The following is a 17970-nucleotide window of genomic DNA, read 5'->3' on the forward strand; positions in this document are numbered from 1 at the left end:
TATTTGAATGATATGACAAATAAGGAAACTTCCATTTGTGGGTCGGGGGATCTGGCTTGGGCTGTATGGGGAACATTTTCAAAAGCATTTAAGTGACTTAATAGCTTAAGTCCCATTTTCACGTGACTTAGGGCCAAGTTTTTAAAAGGTATTTTGAGTGTCTATAGATTCAGACAGTGCCTAGAGGGATTTTCAAAAGCACCCGTGGCGGCTTACTCATGAGTCATGACCCAGGGGACTGAGGTACCTAGGTGCTTTGGAAAATCTTACTAGCCGCCTGTCTGCCTAAATGCCTGGCCCTAAGTCACTTCTGAAAATAGGTCTTAGGCTGTTTAGTCACTTCAGCCCATCTCCTCAGAGGTATTCAGGGCCTAACTCCCATTGATTGCAGATGTAATTTGGTACTTTCTGATGGAGTTTGGTTTGTAAAGCAAAATCTCAAGAAGCACCTTAAGCATGTATTTAACACCCTAAACGGAGAACACAAGAGTGCATTTCCTTTGCTTTTTCCTTGATGAGATCTACAACATGAGCAAAACAATGTAGTATCCTCTGGCTTGACCCCGGGAAGCATGGAGAGGCTGCACTCTTCACTGAAGTCAATGGGTCAAACTCTGAGGTCCTCATACCACCTAGGCCTATGTGCAGAGGGAACCCTACATGCAGAGAGCTCAACATATGCAAAAGGAGGTCCATTCACCTTTCCTGCAGTGTCCGCTGTTCCCCCCATGCCCTGCAGAATGCACTAGGGGAAAGTGGGCAGGGTAGGGGAGTGGGGGAAGGAGCAGAATGTGCATCATTCCCCAGGAACCCTTCAGAGCTCAGGGAAGAAGATGATGTAATCTCTGACCATGTTATATCCTAGCCCTCTCCTCTCACACTGGGCATGCCCCTTTAAGGGGTGGAAGAAACAATTGCTGGTGGTGGGAGCTCTATCAAGCAGTTCCATTGGAGTCACTGGTGGGCTGATGGAGACCCAGAGCTGCAGTTAAACCATGGGGCAGCTGAGTGGATGGGTGAGGGACCTTTAAGGATCCTCAGAGCCTGTGGATGGGGCTTGCAGCATATTCCATAGAGGGGAGGAATGACTGGAACAAAATCTCCAGAAGGAGAACCTCCTCTCCCTTTACATATCTTTCAGTGGATTTCCCCTGGGGAGGGGCAGTTTCTACTTATTCCTTACTGAGGCTAATCCCAGTGGCTTTGGAGGGAATATCTGGCCCCTCGGGAGTTTTGGGCACCAAGTATCTTTCTGAATCTATTAGGGCCTGATCTAAAGGCCATTCAAATCATTGGAAAGATTTCGCTGACTTCAGTGGGCACTGGACCAGGCCCCTAGTTCTCACGGCAGTCACATTTCCTGGGGACCTATTATAACAAAGGGCAGGGTGATGGCCCGCCTTGCAGCAGCTGGCTGCAGGGATACAATGTACTATGCAGCCTACTGGCCTGCAGACTAGACTGAACTCTTCCAGCCAAGAGGAGCTAGCCAAACTGCTTTTTACCCAGAAAACCATCTAAATACCTACTATTAAAAAGATGCATTGGCCTCATTCCTCTGCAGTGATGATCTCAAAGACATTTGCTTACTGATACCAGAAAGTGAGTTCTGCTCTGTGCTATTGAAACTGAAGTTGGCTCAGAAGAATGTCTTTAGTAAGAGGTCTACAACATCAAAGCAAATACGTTGTCTAGAAAACCTACAAACAGAAAAATCCAAAGGGGGTTGAGTGGTTGGAAAGATTAGCTATTCTGTTAGCCACCCATTGGAAAAATCAATGTAATGTTCTTTGTCTAGATGGCAAATAATCTTAAGTAACTTGTGCTGTCGGGTCAGCTGAAAAAAGATCACACAGCTGTGTTAACAACTGCTTTCATTCATCTGATAATCTGCTGAGACATCCGTGAGTTATACACACTGCAGTAACTGTAGGGTTTTAAAAGCCATCAGAGGTATATTTTGCCCAATTACACATAATAAGTATATCAAAATTTAAAAAACAAGTTGCAGCAATTATTATTAGAACGACATGCTGCTAAAAATGACACAAACATAATTAAAATGCATTTAACATAGTGCCATGATTACAATATTTGGTTTGCAACATGATCAGTCTCTTTTACTTGAGAAAGCTGTAATCTATAATTACCAGAGTAATTTACTGAAGCACTTAAAACATGACCATAACCATTTTAAGGAAGCTTTTATGTTGTCTGTCTTTCCAGTTGTATTGACTGGCTGCGTACCTGATCATACAACGTCCATGTACATTCAATGGGAATTTAGTACCGAGATTCCAGGATTATAAAGTGGTCAAATGGCCCAATCCTGCAACCCTTATGTATGTAATCCTTGCTCAAGTGAGCAGTCAATGGGACTACATACATGACTCAGGACTGCTTGTATGTATAAGGCTTTTCAGGATCAGACCTAAATGGCAGAGGTCTGAAAACAAAGAATATTCAAGAGACAAAAATATGGTGAATGGAAAATAGCAGTTAGATGATAACGTGCTACTTTAATAGTTAGCGGAGTCAGTGGAAAAATCCCACTGACCTTTTTGGATCAGGCCTTATGGATATATGTTGGACTTTTCCAGGAGAGCTGAAGGTTGTTAAGCACCAAAATCCTATTAAAATGTAATGCGAGGTAGGTTCCTAATTCCCTTAAACTATTTTGAAATTCCCAGTCTGATTCTAGTCTGGGTTTCTTGTGCGTGGCACAACTTTAATTAACTGCAGTTGAACATTTAAGATCCATTCATGGAGAGAGAAACAGCATCTGTAAATTTCCTAACTCGTATGTGGATGTTTTAGCACTGCAGTAAGGTCTCGATTGACTGGAACGAGAATTGCACGGATAGACTCATTTGGATATTTACAGGCTTTCACTCACAATATTTGTGCTTATTGATTTATTTGAAAAGTGCAGTTCATTTTTATGCAGACACTGTATCTGTTTTGACACAGCTAATCTTTGATTTCTGAGACCTCAGAGTCTCTTGGCTGGTATTATTCATGAAAAGTTTGAGCTGCGCAAACTTGATTCCAATAACAATTGTATGTGAAAAAACGATTTATCTAATGCTTTAAGGGTGAAACTCACTCCTGTGCAGAAAGTCTACATATGGCTTATGAACCACGTAAGTTCCACTCGAGCCCTCAAAATTGGTCTGAAGTTGGACTTAAATGGTGCATAGACTTTGTGCTGCCCAGTACAGAGGGGTGAATTCTGTACTAAAAGAAAACAAGCTTAGGAAGTCTTCTCTCTTTGATCCATTCCTGAGACTCCCATTACGAATGTTGGCAGGAGAGGAGAACGTATCCCTTACTTTGAAATGTGCTTTTCCTAGGATATGATTCTGTAATTTATTATTCTGGATTTTACTGGTGTCTAAATAGAACTTAGTGAAACCCCAAAGCAGATTTCAGAGTAGCAGCCGTGTTAGTCTGTATCTGCAAAAAGACCAGGAGTACTTGTGGCACCTTAGAGACTTCGGATGCATCTGAAGAAGTGGGCTGTAGTCCACGAAAGCTTATACTCTAATAAATTTGTTAGTCTCTAAGGTGCCACAAGTACTCCTGTTCTTTTTCCCAAAGTAGATGAAACTCCAATGAGTTTTGTCTGGTTTCGACGCAAAAAGCTAGAAAACAAGGCTCGGGTTCATTCTGAAAGGCCATGAACCTTAGCACGCTTTCCAGTACAGTTAGTTTGGAGTTTGGAATGAAACACAAAGCTGGGTGTGTTTCAGGAGCTTTCACTTTGGTTTCAGATATTTCACACTGCTCTACTTAACTATTGCAGGGCCAACGTGAGAGGCCTGAACTCAAGCAGGTATACATAATGGTTACAGGCCAAATCCTGCTTGTTTTACTTATCAAATAGTGTCAGTGGGAGTTTTCAGCGCCTAAGGAATGTGGTATCAAGTTCTAGACTTGTACTTGCAGTGCCAACTCCTGTCTGTTACAGTCAGACCTGTAGCCCCTTTGACTTCAATTGAGAGTTTTGGATGCACAAGGGAGGCATGATCAGAAATAGTCTGTTATTAACTGAGGATCGTAAACGATGTTTATATTATGGGTTTAAAGCCTTTGTAAGACTTTTAGCAAAAAGAGACACAAGACAACAACTACAAGGCTGGTGTAAATTGGCCCAGCTCCATTAGGATCTGGTCCCAAACCTTCCTTGTGATCTTTGGCATAATATTATAAGCACATTCCGACTTTTCCCTTTAAAGAGAAATACTGGCAACAGCTCTGTCACGCAGCCCCTCCTTTCATTCATTTGTGATACAGAGCAGCTTTCCCAGGCATGAGAATTCCACAGTGAAATACAGTAACTGCCTTATTACCAGGAGTTGCAAATGTTACACAGAAGTGGCTCTGTATACACTGGGACCCAGATCTGAAAATTCCCTTTTTAGACTTAATAAGACAGTAATTTCATGGTGACTCACTGATCAAATATATGAGGTTTTGCTCTTTTAAAAAAAAGCAAGGAGGGAAAAATACTTTCTATTTAGCTTCCACTATAATGTTGCATTCATCATAAAAGCAAAAAAACAAAAAACAAATACAGAAGAAAAGGGCTGTTATGTTATCTACTCCGTTCCTTAGTAATACAAGATTGTTCCGGATGCTTTTTTCTGTAGTAAAGGGTTGTTAAGTGTCTAGAAAACATTCTCCACTAACGTTTCATGTTCTGTTCTATTCAAAGATGTACCGAAGCCTCACGTTGGAGGCTGGTATAAGATAGGGCTGCAGGAATTAACAGTACATCAGGGAATTTTTTTTTGTGGAGATACCATTTTGTTGCTGCTGTGGGACTGCAGCAAAATGGATGCTTCTTAATTTTATTGAAAACATTCCATTTACCGGTCATCAAGATTACGATGGGCAAAGAGTGTCATTTTCCCATGCTTGTATTAAACACATCCAACTCTGGTTTTGCCCATATCAGATCCATACCCTGAGCTCCTTTCTAAGCCTATAAGCTATATTTTGTACATCATAATGAGCTATATTTTGCCATCACTTTTCATGCAGAACTCTCATTGACTTCATCTGATGCGCCTGTTTTATTTTTCTCTGTGATTTGGGATTGCTGCCTGCTCTTGAATCACAGCTAAAAAGGGAAAAATCATACAGCGCCTGCATAAATGATATTGTATTTGAAACAAAGTAGTCAGGGCCACATTCTCTCACATTTGTGCGTTGCTAAGGCATGATCCAAAACCCATTGAAAGATTTTAATTGACTTCAAAGGGTGTTGGAACAGGTCCCTTTACATGAATGGGTGCCATATACACACAGATCAAAGGCAAAATAGCCCCCCATATGCTTATCGTAGGTCACTCTATTACACAAAGAGGTTAGAGACAGTGAGACTATGACAGATCTAATCTCATACACAAATACACACAAGTGTGTTTTAAGAGCACTAGTGATTATTTATAATTGCACATAATTAATACACTTCTTTGAGAGTGCTTTTATTTTTTGACTGAAGCAATTTGAACTTACCTCCTTGCTCATCCAACATAACCAAAGTCCTGATACCAGCATCTTTACTCTACATTCCAGTAACGGAAGCAAGATGAGAAGAGAGAGAGAGAGAGAAAGAGAGAGATCAGTGAGGGAACAATTAGCCCTAGATTTGGGATTTAGGAAGACAAAGGAAAAACAGTGAAAAGTATGGTAAGGTCATAAGGGGCTAGTTGAATAATTGGAAGCCTTCATATGAATGAATACTGTAATGGAAACTGAGAATTCTCCATGGTGCCATAAGCCATTTAGTACTCATTGGGGTACAGAGCTACTACAAAAAAATGGAAAATCCCAGGGATGCATTTGGAAATTAACATTTTACACAACAGTCATTTTCTTAACAGAAGGTTTAATCTTCAGGCTCCAAAGGAGGCCATGTACAGGTTGCAAACTTGCATTAATTCCCCAGGAGAAACTGGTAAAGTATGAGGACTGGAACCAACTGTATGAGGCCATCAAGACATATTACTCTCCCTCACTACGTATTAGGAAACTTTTCATAAAGCCGGCTAATACTCAAGATGAAAACAAGCAGTCCTCGAACTTACGACGCAGTTGGTTCCTGAAAATCGCATTTTAAGTCAAAAACGTTGTAACTCGCATTTCCTAAAGGAATAATGTCGTCTCGAGTGTCATAAAATTGAAACTGACGTTGTAAAGTCGAAACACGATCACAATTTATAAACGTCGTAAGTGCCATTCGTCGTAACTCAAACGTCGTAAAGTCAAGGACTGCCTGTATGCCTCATTATTTGGGACAAAGGTTTAACAGATGTAGGGGCTGATCCAAATCTTATTGGAGCCAATGGAAAGTCTCCTGTTAATCTCAGTGGGCTTTGGGTCCAGTTTGGAGAGGGATTTTCAAAACAACTCAGTGCTGGTCTAACTTTGCTCCCAACTGAAATCAATGGGAGTTTTACCATTGACTTCCAAGGGAACAGTTAGGCCAATGCTGTGACCTTTTAAAAATCCCACCTAAGGGCTTGTCTACATTACCGGCTGGATCTGGACACGATAAATTGACTGCCGAGCGCTCTCCTGTCGACTCCGGTACTCCACCAGGGGGAGAGTTGCAGGCAGAGTCGACGGGGGAGCATCAGCCGTCGACTTACCGCAGTGAAGACACCGCGGTGAGTTGATCTAAGTACGTCGACTTCAGCTACGTTATTCATGTAGCTGAAGTTGCGTAACTTAGATCGATAGTCCCCTCCCCCCCCCAGTGTAGACCAGGCCTAAGTGTACAAATGGCAAAGTGCCCTTGACAAACACGGCTTTTGCCATTATTGTCATCGATTTGAAAAGAGATAAAGTATATTGTTGGTTTTTCAACACTAAAGTATACCATAGACCATTTTTTTAATGACTAAGGATAAGCTAGACTCTTCCTGCTCAGTGCAATAATAGTCATTGCGTATAACTGAGGGTCTGAAAATGCTCATGTCTGTTGCATTTCAAGAGCAGAGGAAGCAAGTTCTTTATGGCCCTACACTGTAATGTTGACACATTGCTGGGAAATAAGGGCTGCCAGCAAGGGGCCCCACGCAACTATTTTCTGCACAGTTTAACTGCATCCCTGGTATCTATTAACTGAGTATCACAATACCCCGGTGAGGGAGATAAAGATTATTACCTCCATTGTGCAGCAGTATAAGGAGATTGAATTCCTTGCCCAGGAACTCTGCGGCAGAGCTAGGAATAGAACCTGACTCCTAGTTTTGTGTCTCAGCCACACGACCATCCTCCCTCCCTAAGGCTACCTAAGGGCTCAGTCCACCAACATTTAATATCCGCAGACAGAGACTTCTTCTGTTTTGCCACTACGAGCTCCTGCCTCTTTCTCTGGTCACAATGATGTCCTTGCTGCCTCTTGGGATGTCAGCGGCTTGGTCCACCCTCCCGCAATACTAAGGAGCCCTAGGCAGTCTGGCAGGACATTCAGCTACGTGACTGAGTTTCTGACATTCAAGGATTGCTCAGTGGCCCTGGCCCGTCCCCTCCACTCAGGCCCCTCACAAGCAATGCGAGGACCTCTCCTGCTGACCCTAACTGTTGACTCCACTGTAGCCAGCAGGTGGCTGGGGGCAATCAGATCTGTGAGACGCCCTCTTCTCTCCCCCCCTCCTTTCTTTTCCTACTAAGAGGGAGTGAGGCTGGAGAGAGGAGGGGCCAGTCCTATGCCTCCTCTCCATCCTCCCCTCCTTCCTGCAGCTATTCATTTCAAGTCCGTTTGCAGGCAGCAGTGAGGTGGATGTTTGCTGCTGCCCTGTCCCCCCATTCTCTGGCTCTGACATGGGCCCCCTCCACATGCTGGACCCCCCAGGATGTGCAGTTGTCTTGTAAACCCCACTGTTTTGTAGTGTGGATAGGTCTCCGAGGTGCTGCGCTCACATTCCGGTTTTCAGCACAGATCGAGCCTATGAAAGTGTCAGTTTGTTACAGACATCTCTGGCCAGATTTTCTAAACAGCTCAACGTCCAATATGGGCTGAGCTTTGTTTTGGAGACGTGCTCGTTGATTTTGGTGCCAAAACACAGATGAGCGTCTTCGAAAATCCTCAATATCAGCAAACTGAGGATTCATCTGAAAACGTGAAACCCTCCTTGATTTAGAAGAATGAACACGAGCATTCACGTTAGTGGGAGCAGAGGGCAGCCAGTGTGGAGTGCTGTTGAAAATCCCACCCCAAAAAATAAAGGGCAAATGGGATTTTGGTGGTTAGAAAGTGTGTGTAAAGTGGTGACAAACTAAACCATATGCTTCTAGGATAAGTCTGACTTTGCCACGTTTCAGCCCAGAAGAATGTTATAGCAAGTGGGTCATAAACCTTGAAAACAGGTTTTTAGAATTGGAAGTGCTGCTGACACTAGAGCGGGAAAGTGAGATCCCTGTAATTCCAGTTATGATTCAGAATCCAAAAATGCCCTCCATGCCCACAGAAAACAACCATGAGAATCCCACACATGAGCCAAAATTCACGTAGAGGTAAGAGGGTGAAATTCCGTCAATATCCATTGAGTTGCACCCATTTATGCTAGTGGTGAAATTATCCTGGGCTTAAGGTCATGAAATGGCCCTTAATTTGTACTTGTGTAATAGATGCATTTATAAAGACTCCGGGCACAATTCTTTATTTCTTGCACAATGGAGCTCACATTCAAGACAACAGGAGATTTAGTTTCTTGATAAATGCAGGATCAGATTCTTGAAGTATCTCAGACCAGAGAGCTATAACCTATACACAGAACACGGGTCTCCTTTTGTTGAAGTAGCATAAAAGCAGGTTTTCCAAATCTGGGCTAACTAATTAAAATATGCAACTGTCTCTTCTCAGTAATACTTAGACTACCTTTGTTTTCCCATTGTACCTGAGAAGAGCATTTGGACCAACATGCTTTGCCATAGCATTATTAAAACCTGAACATTTTATATGTCTGGTCTTCAGAAAAAGAAATCACAGACGCTAGGGCTTTTGTAAGCTATTGAACTGGTGGTTCTGGAGGCTGCAATCCACAGACATTCACACCTGTGCTAAGTGGCTGCAAAATGCACCTTATAGTGGAACTCTACACACACTTCTCCTTTGCACAGGTGCAAAGGACAACATAAGATGCCAGGCACTGAGGAAATCTAGCCCAGAAAATAGATCAGATAGTGAATCAGAAATACAGCAAATGTTTTCCATACGTTTCAGTAGGTACATTGAAAAATAAATATATGCTTGATCATGACCAAATACTATAGCAGACAAACACCCAGTTAAATAAACAATTCTACTTCAATCAATATGGCTTATTGACTTTGTTCTGAATAAATTAATGCAGACAATTATCTACCAGGACAGGCTGACATTGCTAGCAGTTCGCAAAGACACTAAAGAAAAGTGTCAATGCCCTAAAGACAAAAGTCTGGCTATCAAAGCATTTTGTAGCATTATAGTATATTTCCTCAGCCCCTTTCTCGAGTTAGCAGTAGCTCTATGCAGTGCAGTGTTGTCTCTCTAGGTCTGAGTAAAGGAATTAATCCATTCTCTCACTACTGGAATTCACCTGATAGTCCAGAACATCAGCTGATGTAAACCAATGTAGTTCTACTGAAGTCTGTGGGCTGGATCCTCAGCTGGCAGAAACAGATATAGCTCCAGTGACTTCAAGGCAGCAATGCCAACTTGCACCACCGAAGGATTTGGCCCTGCACACTTACAATTGACACCAAAATTCACCTAGTCCAAGGCCAGAGGGACCGTTGTGATCATCTAGTTTGACCTCCTGTGTAACACAGGCCAGAGAAGTTCTCCAAAATAACTCCTTGAGCAGATCTTTTAGAAAAACATCCAATTTTGAGTTAAAAATAGTCAGTGGTGGAGAATCCACCATGATCCTTGGTAAGTTGCTCCAGTGGTTAATTACTCATCATCAAAAATGTACACCTTATTTCTAGTCTGGATTTGTCTAGCTTCAGCTTCCAGCCACTGGATCATGTTAGACCTTTCTTTTGATAGACTGAGGAGTCCATTATTCAATATTTGTTCCCCATGTAGGTACTTTTAGGCTGTAATCAAGTCACTTCCCTTAACCCTTCTCTTTGTTAAGCTAAATAGATTGAGCTCCTTGAGTCTATTGCTACAAGGCATGCTATATAATCTTTTAGGATCCAGCTTCATTCTTTGGCGGATAACTTGCTTCCACAGCAGTGCCGTAACAAGGGCGAGGTGAGTGAGGCACTTGTCTCGGGCGCACAAAACGGAGCGGCGCAGCTCTACTGCCCAAGCGGGACAGAGAGGGAAAAAAAAAAAGCCGTGATCGGCGGCGCTTCGGCGGCTGCCCTACTGCCGCCGCTTCTTCAGCAGCAATTCGGCGGTGGGTCCCTGAGTCCATCTCGGAGGGAAGGACCTGCTGCCGAATTGCCGCTGCTGCTTCATTCATTCTTCGGCGGCAATTCGGCAGTGGGTCCTTCTCTCCGAGAGGGACTCAGGGACCCGCCGCCAAATTGCCACTGAAGAGCCTGGAGCCAGCCCTTGCCTCGGGCGCAAAACTAAGTAATACTCTTTCTTGACTAGGGGCCCAGTCCAAAGCCCAGTGAAATCAAAGGGATTCTTGCAATGGACTTCAATGGCCTTTGGACCAGGTCCTACATTGTCCAAAACATTATTTTATGTGGTGCTTGTTAGGCTACCATTGAGGAACATTCAGAATGAAAGAGCAATATTATGGGGAAACATTTCCCTATTACAGATGAAGGCATGTTAGTGTATATGAAAATCAGTTAAAAGAGTGACCCTACATGAAACATCCAGCTTGAAATGGTATCATAGGATTATTCAATGAAACATTTATACCCTACAGTTTCCATTCTGAAATGTCAATGAGCTTAAATGTAAAACCAAATCTTATAATAACATGAGAAAATAGCCCCATTTGGTTTGGGGTTTACAAAGCAGCTCTTATGTCTGCATAAGAAAGGCCTGGTGAGAGTCCTTGGTTTAAGTTTAGAGGCGAGAGCAACAAGGGTGGTGTCGTGGTGGGCGTCTGATGAGGTAAATGAGGCTTTCTTCGGACAACTAACAGAAGTTTCCAGATCACAGGCCCTGGTTCTCATGGGGGACTTCAATCACCTGGACATCTGCTGGGAGAGCAATACAGCAGTGCACAGACAATCCAGGAAGTTTTTAGAGAGTGTTGGGGACAACTTCCTGGTGCACGTGCTGGAGGAACCAACTAGGGCCGTGCTCCTCTTGACCTGCTGCTCACAAACATGGAAGAACTGGTAGGGAAAGTAGAAGTGGGTGGAATCTGGGCAGCAGTGACCATGACATGATCATGGCAAAAGGAAGAAAGAAGAGCATCATAATACAGACCCTGGCCTATAGAAAAGCAGACTTTGACTCCCTCAGGGAACTGATGGGCAGGATCCCCTTGGAGGCTAATATGAGAGGGAAAGGAGTCCAGGAGAGCTGGCTGTATTTTAAAGAAGCCTTATTGAGGGCACAGGAATAAACCATCCAAATGTGCAGAAAGAATAGCAAATATGGCAGGCAACCAGCTTGGCTTAACAGAGAAATCTTTGGTGAGCTTAAACACAAAAAGGAAGCTTACAAGAAGTGGAAACTTGGACAGATGACTAGGGAGGAGTATAAAAATATTGCTCAAGCATGCAGGGGTGTAATCAGGAAGGCCAAAGCACAATTGGAATTGCAGCTAGCAAGGGATGTGAAGGGTAGCAAGAAGAGTTTCTACAAGTACGTTAGCAACAAGAAGAAGGTCAGGGAAAGTGTGGGACCCTTACTGAATGGGGGAGGCAACCTAGTGACAGATGATGTGGAAAAAGCTGAAGTACTCAATGCTTTTTTTGCCTTGGTCTTCACAGACCAGGTGAGCTCCCAGACTGCTGCACTGGGCAGCACCGTATGGAGAGGAGATGAGCAGCCCTCAGTGGTGAAAGAACAGGTTAAGGACTATTTAGAAAAGCTGGACATGCACAAGTCCATGGGGCTGGATGCAATGCATCTGAGGGTGCTGAGGGAGTTGGCTGATGTGATTACAGAGCCATTGGCCATTAACTTTGAAAACTCATGGTGATCGGGGGGAGGCCCTGGTCAATTGGAAAAAGGCAAATATAGTGCCCATCTTTAAAAAAGGGAAGAAGGAGAATCCACGGAACTACAGACCGGTCAGCCTCACCTCTGTCCCTGGAAAAATCATGGAGCAGGTCCTCAAGGAATCCACTTTGAAGCATTTGGATGAGAGGAAGGTGATCAGGAATAGTCAACATGGATTCACCAAGAGCAAGTCATACCTGATCAACCTGATTGCCTTCTATGATGAGATAACTGGCTCTGTGGATATGGGGAAAGTGGTGGATGTGATATACCTTGACTTTAGCAAAGCTTTCGATACGGTCTCCCACAGCATTCTTGCCAGCAAGATAAAAAAAGTATGGATTGGATGAATGGACTATAAGGTGAATAGAAAGCTGGTTAGATCGTTGGGCTCAACGGGTAGTGATCCAGGGCTCAATGTCTAGTTGGCAGCCAGTATCAAGCGGAGTGCCCCAGGGGTTGGTCCTAGGGCCAGTTTTGTTCAACATCTTCATTAATGATCTGGATGATGGGATGGATTACACCCTCTGCAAGTTTGCAGATGACACTAAACTGGGATGAGAGGTAGATAAACTGGAGGGTAGGGATAGGGTCCAGAGTGACCTAGACAAATTGGAGGATTGGGCTAAAAGAAATCTGATGAGGTTCAACAAGGACAAGAGACCTGCACTTAAGATGGAAGAATCCCATGCACTGCTACAGGCTGGGGACCGATTGGCTAAGCAGCAGTTCTGCAGAAAAGGATCTGCAGAAAAGGATTACAGTGGACAAGAAGCTGGATATAAGTCAACAGTTTGTCCTTGTTGTAAGAAGGCTAATGGCATATTGGGCTGCATTAGTAGGAGCATTGCCAGTAGATCGAGGGAAGTGATTATTCCCCTCTATTCGGCGCTGGTGAGGCCACATCTGGAGTATTGCATCCAGTTTTGGGCCCCCCAGTACAGAAAGAATGTGGATAAATTGGAGAGTCCAGCAGAGGACAGCGAAAATGATCAGGGGGCTGGGGCACATGACACAAGGAGAGGCTGAGGGAACTGGGGTGATTTAGTCTGCAGAAGAGAAGAGTGAGGCGGGATTTGATAGCAGCCTTCAACTACCTGAAAGGGGGGGGGGGGTTTCCAAAGAGGATGGGGCTCAGCTATTCTCAGTGGTGGCAGATGGCAGAACAAGAAGCAATGGTCTCAAGTTGCAGTGGGGGAGGTCTAGGTTGGATATTAGGAAACACTATTTCACTAGGAGGGTGGTGAAACACTGGAATGGCTTACCTAGGGAGGTGGTGGAATCTCCATCCTTAGAGGGTTTTAAGGCCCGGCTTGACAAAGCCCCGGCTGGGATGATTTAGTTGGGGTTGGTCCTGCTTTGAGCAGAAGGTTGGACTAGATGACCTCCGGAGGTCTCTTCCAACCCTAATCTTCTATGATAAGCTGCTCAGCACTTTCTTCCTGGGATTTCTGCAGTACTGATCTTGTTGATTTATTTCCCCCCTCTATTTTATAGCTAGAAACCATCTCCCCCCTCCCCTATAATAATAATTGATTTTCTCTAAAGGCCAAGCTGGTTTCATATGGAAACCATGGAAGAAACATTGCCTTTTCCCTACTGGGTTATTCTGTATTAATTCTTTAATCAGCCCAGGGGTGAAAAGTGGGAACTGGAAAACATGAAGGATCGTTGGCTCCAAATTGTGCATGACTATAGCTTAGTCCCAGTCCTTCTGCCCCAATTCATTGCTTTTTTGGGGCACAAACCCTGCACGGAAGCACTATAAAATATATAAATCTATAGCACATTCTTGCAACAATGGAGTGTCTCAAACTTAGCTCAAATAATCGCTGATTGTTAGATATACTACACGTTCTGTGGGTATTGTCAGTGTCCAATTCATATCATGGACGAGACTTTATAATCTGCCCTGCCAGAAGGTAGCTGCACTGCCCCAGGAGCAGACACAGAATGAATGGCATCTCAGAGTCACTCACAGTCCCCTTCCTGCTTCTGCCGTTGCTCCAGGGTGGGTAGCAATCTGCTCCTGGCAAAGAGCGTTATAAAATATAGACCAGTAACACCCTTCTTTCTGTTTCACCTTTGCGCATTTCCCCTGACAGGTGCATTCTGTGCATGCCATTCTTTGCCCATTTACACAGGGAGTGGATGGGAATGGCATCCAAACAGAGGTTGTTATCTATGTCCCATGCTGCAATGCGGATAGCCCATGCAAGGCAGTAAGGGAATGCCCTGCACCCCTTCAGGGTATCGGAAGGGCAAGTCTCAGTCCCTGGTATCTAGAATACTACTTAGAATTACTAAGATAATAAGTTCTCTGGGCAAGTAGTGTCTTCTTGTTACATGTTTATACAATGCCTAGCACAGTGGGGCCATGACTGGGGCCCTCAGTTGCTACCATAACACTAATAAAGTATATTACTACTACTACAAAAATATAGATGGATTTATTTTCCTAAATGAGAATATCAGATTTATCATACCAAGAGAATATAATCAAGAATCTTTCACTGAATGCTATAATTTGTTTTTCATTTCTAAACACTAGACAAGTTCAACGAAGCAAGTTGAATCCAATTCTAATTGGATTTTTGTCTCTTATTAAATCAGAGTAGTGCAAGTTTGAGTTCAAATGCACGTGCCCTACATCTATTCAACTTAGCTTGCTAAAATACTGCAATATTTTAAAAATATGTGGAAATGGGGTCAGAGTAACCAACCAACTGTTAGGAAATCTGAAAGGCCTTCTGTAGTCACCTTAATGGAAATGATGCTCAGATCACTGTGAGATATTTCTCCTGATGTTTCAGACTAATCAGTGCTATATTTAGAAAATTCTTTGACTGAATGGGAAGCTCCTGTGATCTGCTGAGCTCTTTCCAGGAAGTGCTGGGCTCCTATATGGTCTGATCAGCAAACTCAATAATCCCAGTCTTCTTCTCATGGAGATCAATTACTATTATTTAATATTTTCATTCCAGTGGCATTCACAATAGGCTAGTCCACACATGCAGGAAGATAGAGTCAGTGGATCGGTCACTGGATTGGGATTCAAGAGACACAGATATGATACTGACTGACTGGGACAAATCACTTGCTATCTCTGCATCCTTTGTCTGTCTCGGCTATTTAAGCTCTTTGGGGCAGGCCCTGCCTGTTATTCTGTGTTTGCGAGACCCGTTTCAGTGGAGTAGAAAGGTTGGAAATAAGAATGGAGAGGCTCAGCGGTAGAACTAGAGAAGAGGAAGGCGAGGGATTGATTGCATAAGGCATGTTCACTGAGTTAAGTGGCGGAGGGAGGAGGCGGTAGAAGGACAGGTAGGTGGGTTACGGTGGGGTTGTTTCAGGATAGGGGAGAGAAAAGCATTCTTGAATTGTGAGGGAACAAGCCGAGAGAGAGAGAGATGAAGTAGGTAGGAGGAGAATTATAGCTGTTGTGATTACTGATCAGTAGGTGTAGGACTTCACAATACAAGGCCCAACTCCATTTGAGCTGGAGTCAAAGGCAAACCACCGTTGATTTCAATGAGGGTAGGAAATGAAGGCTGGGGCTTATGCCAGTTTATAAACGTGTGACTCAAGGCTATTTCCCTCCCTTTGTGTTTGCTTGGAACTCCCATTGTTGTTGATGCAAATCAGGCACGAGGCTTGAAGGTGCCCTGCAATGTCAAGGTTGATGACTTATTAAATGTCTGAGGGCCATAAACAAAGTCTAACAGCCTTGTTTGAAATCACAAGTCAGTTGACCAGGGGACCTGATAGCTGATTGATGGCATGAATCCAATGACCCAGATTACCGAAACCTCCACCGTGATTAGGGTGAATCGGCACCCGACTGAACTACCTTCTCCCTCCCAGAAGGATCCCACCTGGTGAGGACTGAGGCATATTAGCAGGGTAGACTGAGCAAGCCTCCACTACCATTCCCAGTGTTGTGGATGATCAGAGGCCTTCTGTCTCCAGGGCTCTCAATCTGCCATCTTTCACAAACCGTAACACCCCCTATTAACAACGTTCTCGGAGAAGATAAAGAAGCATCGCCTAGAATCTGCGGTGACTGGGGCTCTATAAAGACCCGAAATGGATGAACAGATAGATAAGGAGCCAATCACAACACCGTATTTCTCCCCATTGACTTCTGTGAAGTTTATCGGCTCCCTGCAGCTCGATGCCAGTGTGTGTGTATCGGGCCCATGATGACCGAGCAGAGTCATGTACAAAGGGTGTTTCATTGCTTTATCTTGAATATTTCAATTCAACCAAAATTAAAATATGGACCGAATACAGTTCCCCGTTAACTAGAGTAGCTAGCCTGCAGTTCAGTTGAGTCTTTCGACTGTTTGATCAGCTTTATTAATGGCTGTACCACATCTTGTCTGGACTAATTCCCAGGAACACTGGGCAAGCAATTGGCTGTTTTCTCACCTTTCGAAAGTGCCCCATTTTAGATGGTCACAAAAACCTATGGAGATGCCCTTGGTGTGTGAAGTATTGGCAGGTGGCTCAGGCATTTAGAGGTATGGGAAAGCCCGACACAAACATCTACAAAGGAAGGGAGGGTAAAGTGTAAGTCCTTACCTCTTCAACAAGCTGCAGCATACGACGGGTGCTTTCAAGTGACTGGGAAAAAAAACGGGAGAAAAGCAAGTTAGATTTGGCAAATGCCGTTTCCGTCACTAGTGTGCAGGCGTGTATAAACGCCATGAATAGCCTCATACAGAAGACTTTGAGTGCTTCTTTCTCCACCCTCTAATAGCCAGATTACAGCTATCCCAGTGTGGGAGTGCTAGGAGGGAAGACGGTGTTTCTCCAGCACTCTGGCCTGGGAGGTAGCCGGAATTCTGCAGCTAGCACTCTCCACTGCTGCCAGTGATGAATGCTCCCAGAAGAGGCGTATAGCCCTAGCCTTGGCCTCCTTCTCCATCTAAAGGTGGGGCCGGGGCTCTGAGATCTTCCGCCCTTGCCAGGTTTCAAAGCCTGGGCTTCAGCCCAAGACCAAGCGTCTACACTGCTATTTTTAGCTCTGCAAGTCTGAGTCAGTTGACCCGGGCCCTGATTCTCAGTCCTGCAGGTTTTTCTTTTCAGTGTAGACATACCCTTAGATCCTAACTCTGCCTTCACTCACTCAAGTATCGCTCCCATTTTTTCCACCACCAATACCTTGGCAGTTGAGATCAGCTGGAGCACTTGAGCTAACTGACCCTTGGGCAGATGGGTGGCGGGGCATTTTCAAGGAGGGACCCTTGATGCTGGGATTTTTTTTCGTATTCCTGAGCCTGTTGACCTACAAGATATGGTGCTAGACGTATGTTTCCCCAAGCGTCTGAAGAAGGTTTAGGCTGGAGTGGGTTAATGGGAGAGGGGCAGAGTTCTTAGTCCTGGTGTGGGGGGGTGGATTTTGTTATTTCATTGCATTTTGATCAGTCTAAATAAATAAATACAGAAATAAGCAAGTGCAGAACTGGGCCCTAAGAGCCTAATCCAAACCCCATTGACATCAATGGCTCAACACTGGTCTAAGGCCACGTCTATATGCACAGCGCTGCAGCAGCACCAATGCAGCGCGTCTGGTGAAGATGCTCCATGCCGATGTCAGCCTAATAGAACCACCTCCAGGAGTGGCAGAAGCTGTGTCAGTGGGAGAAGCTCTCTTGCCGAGATAGTGCTGCGCACAAGCACACTTACATCGGTTGTGCTGACATAGGCTGTGGTGTAGACATAGCTTAACTCTGCTCCCTCTGAAGTTGGTGAGAGCTTTTCCGCTGACATCAGTGGGAGAAGAGATAGGTCAGCTTAAAGCACTTTGGAAACCTCACCCTTAATAT

General features: G+C 44.2%; 1 protein-coding gene across 2 annotated transcripts in view; it reads right to left on the minus strand.

Annotated features, from left to right (window-relative positions):
• SNAP25 (synaptosome associated protein 25) overlaps nt 1-17970 on the minus strand; it is a 99737-nt gene that overhangs the window by 19795 nt on the left and 61972 nt on the right. For both annotated transcript variants that reach the window (XM_005287406.5, XM_005287407.5), the window contains exons 3-4: nt 16724-16765; nt 5524-5572 (exon numbers count right to left, since the gene is read on the minus strand). In XM_005287406.5, the coding sequence (XP_005287463.1) occupies nt 5524-5572; nt 16724-16765 (91 nt within the window). The remainder of the gene's footprint in view (nt 1-5523; nt 5573-16723; nt 16766-17970) is intronic.

This window comes from Chrysemys picta, chromosome 3 (assembly GCF_011386835.1).
Source record: "Chrysemys picta bellii isolate R12L10 chromosome 3, ASM1138683v2, whole genome shotgun sequence".
Classification (NCBI taxonomy): Eukaryota; Metazoa; Chordata; order Testudines; family Emydidae; genus Chrysemys; species Chrysemys picta.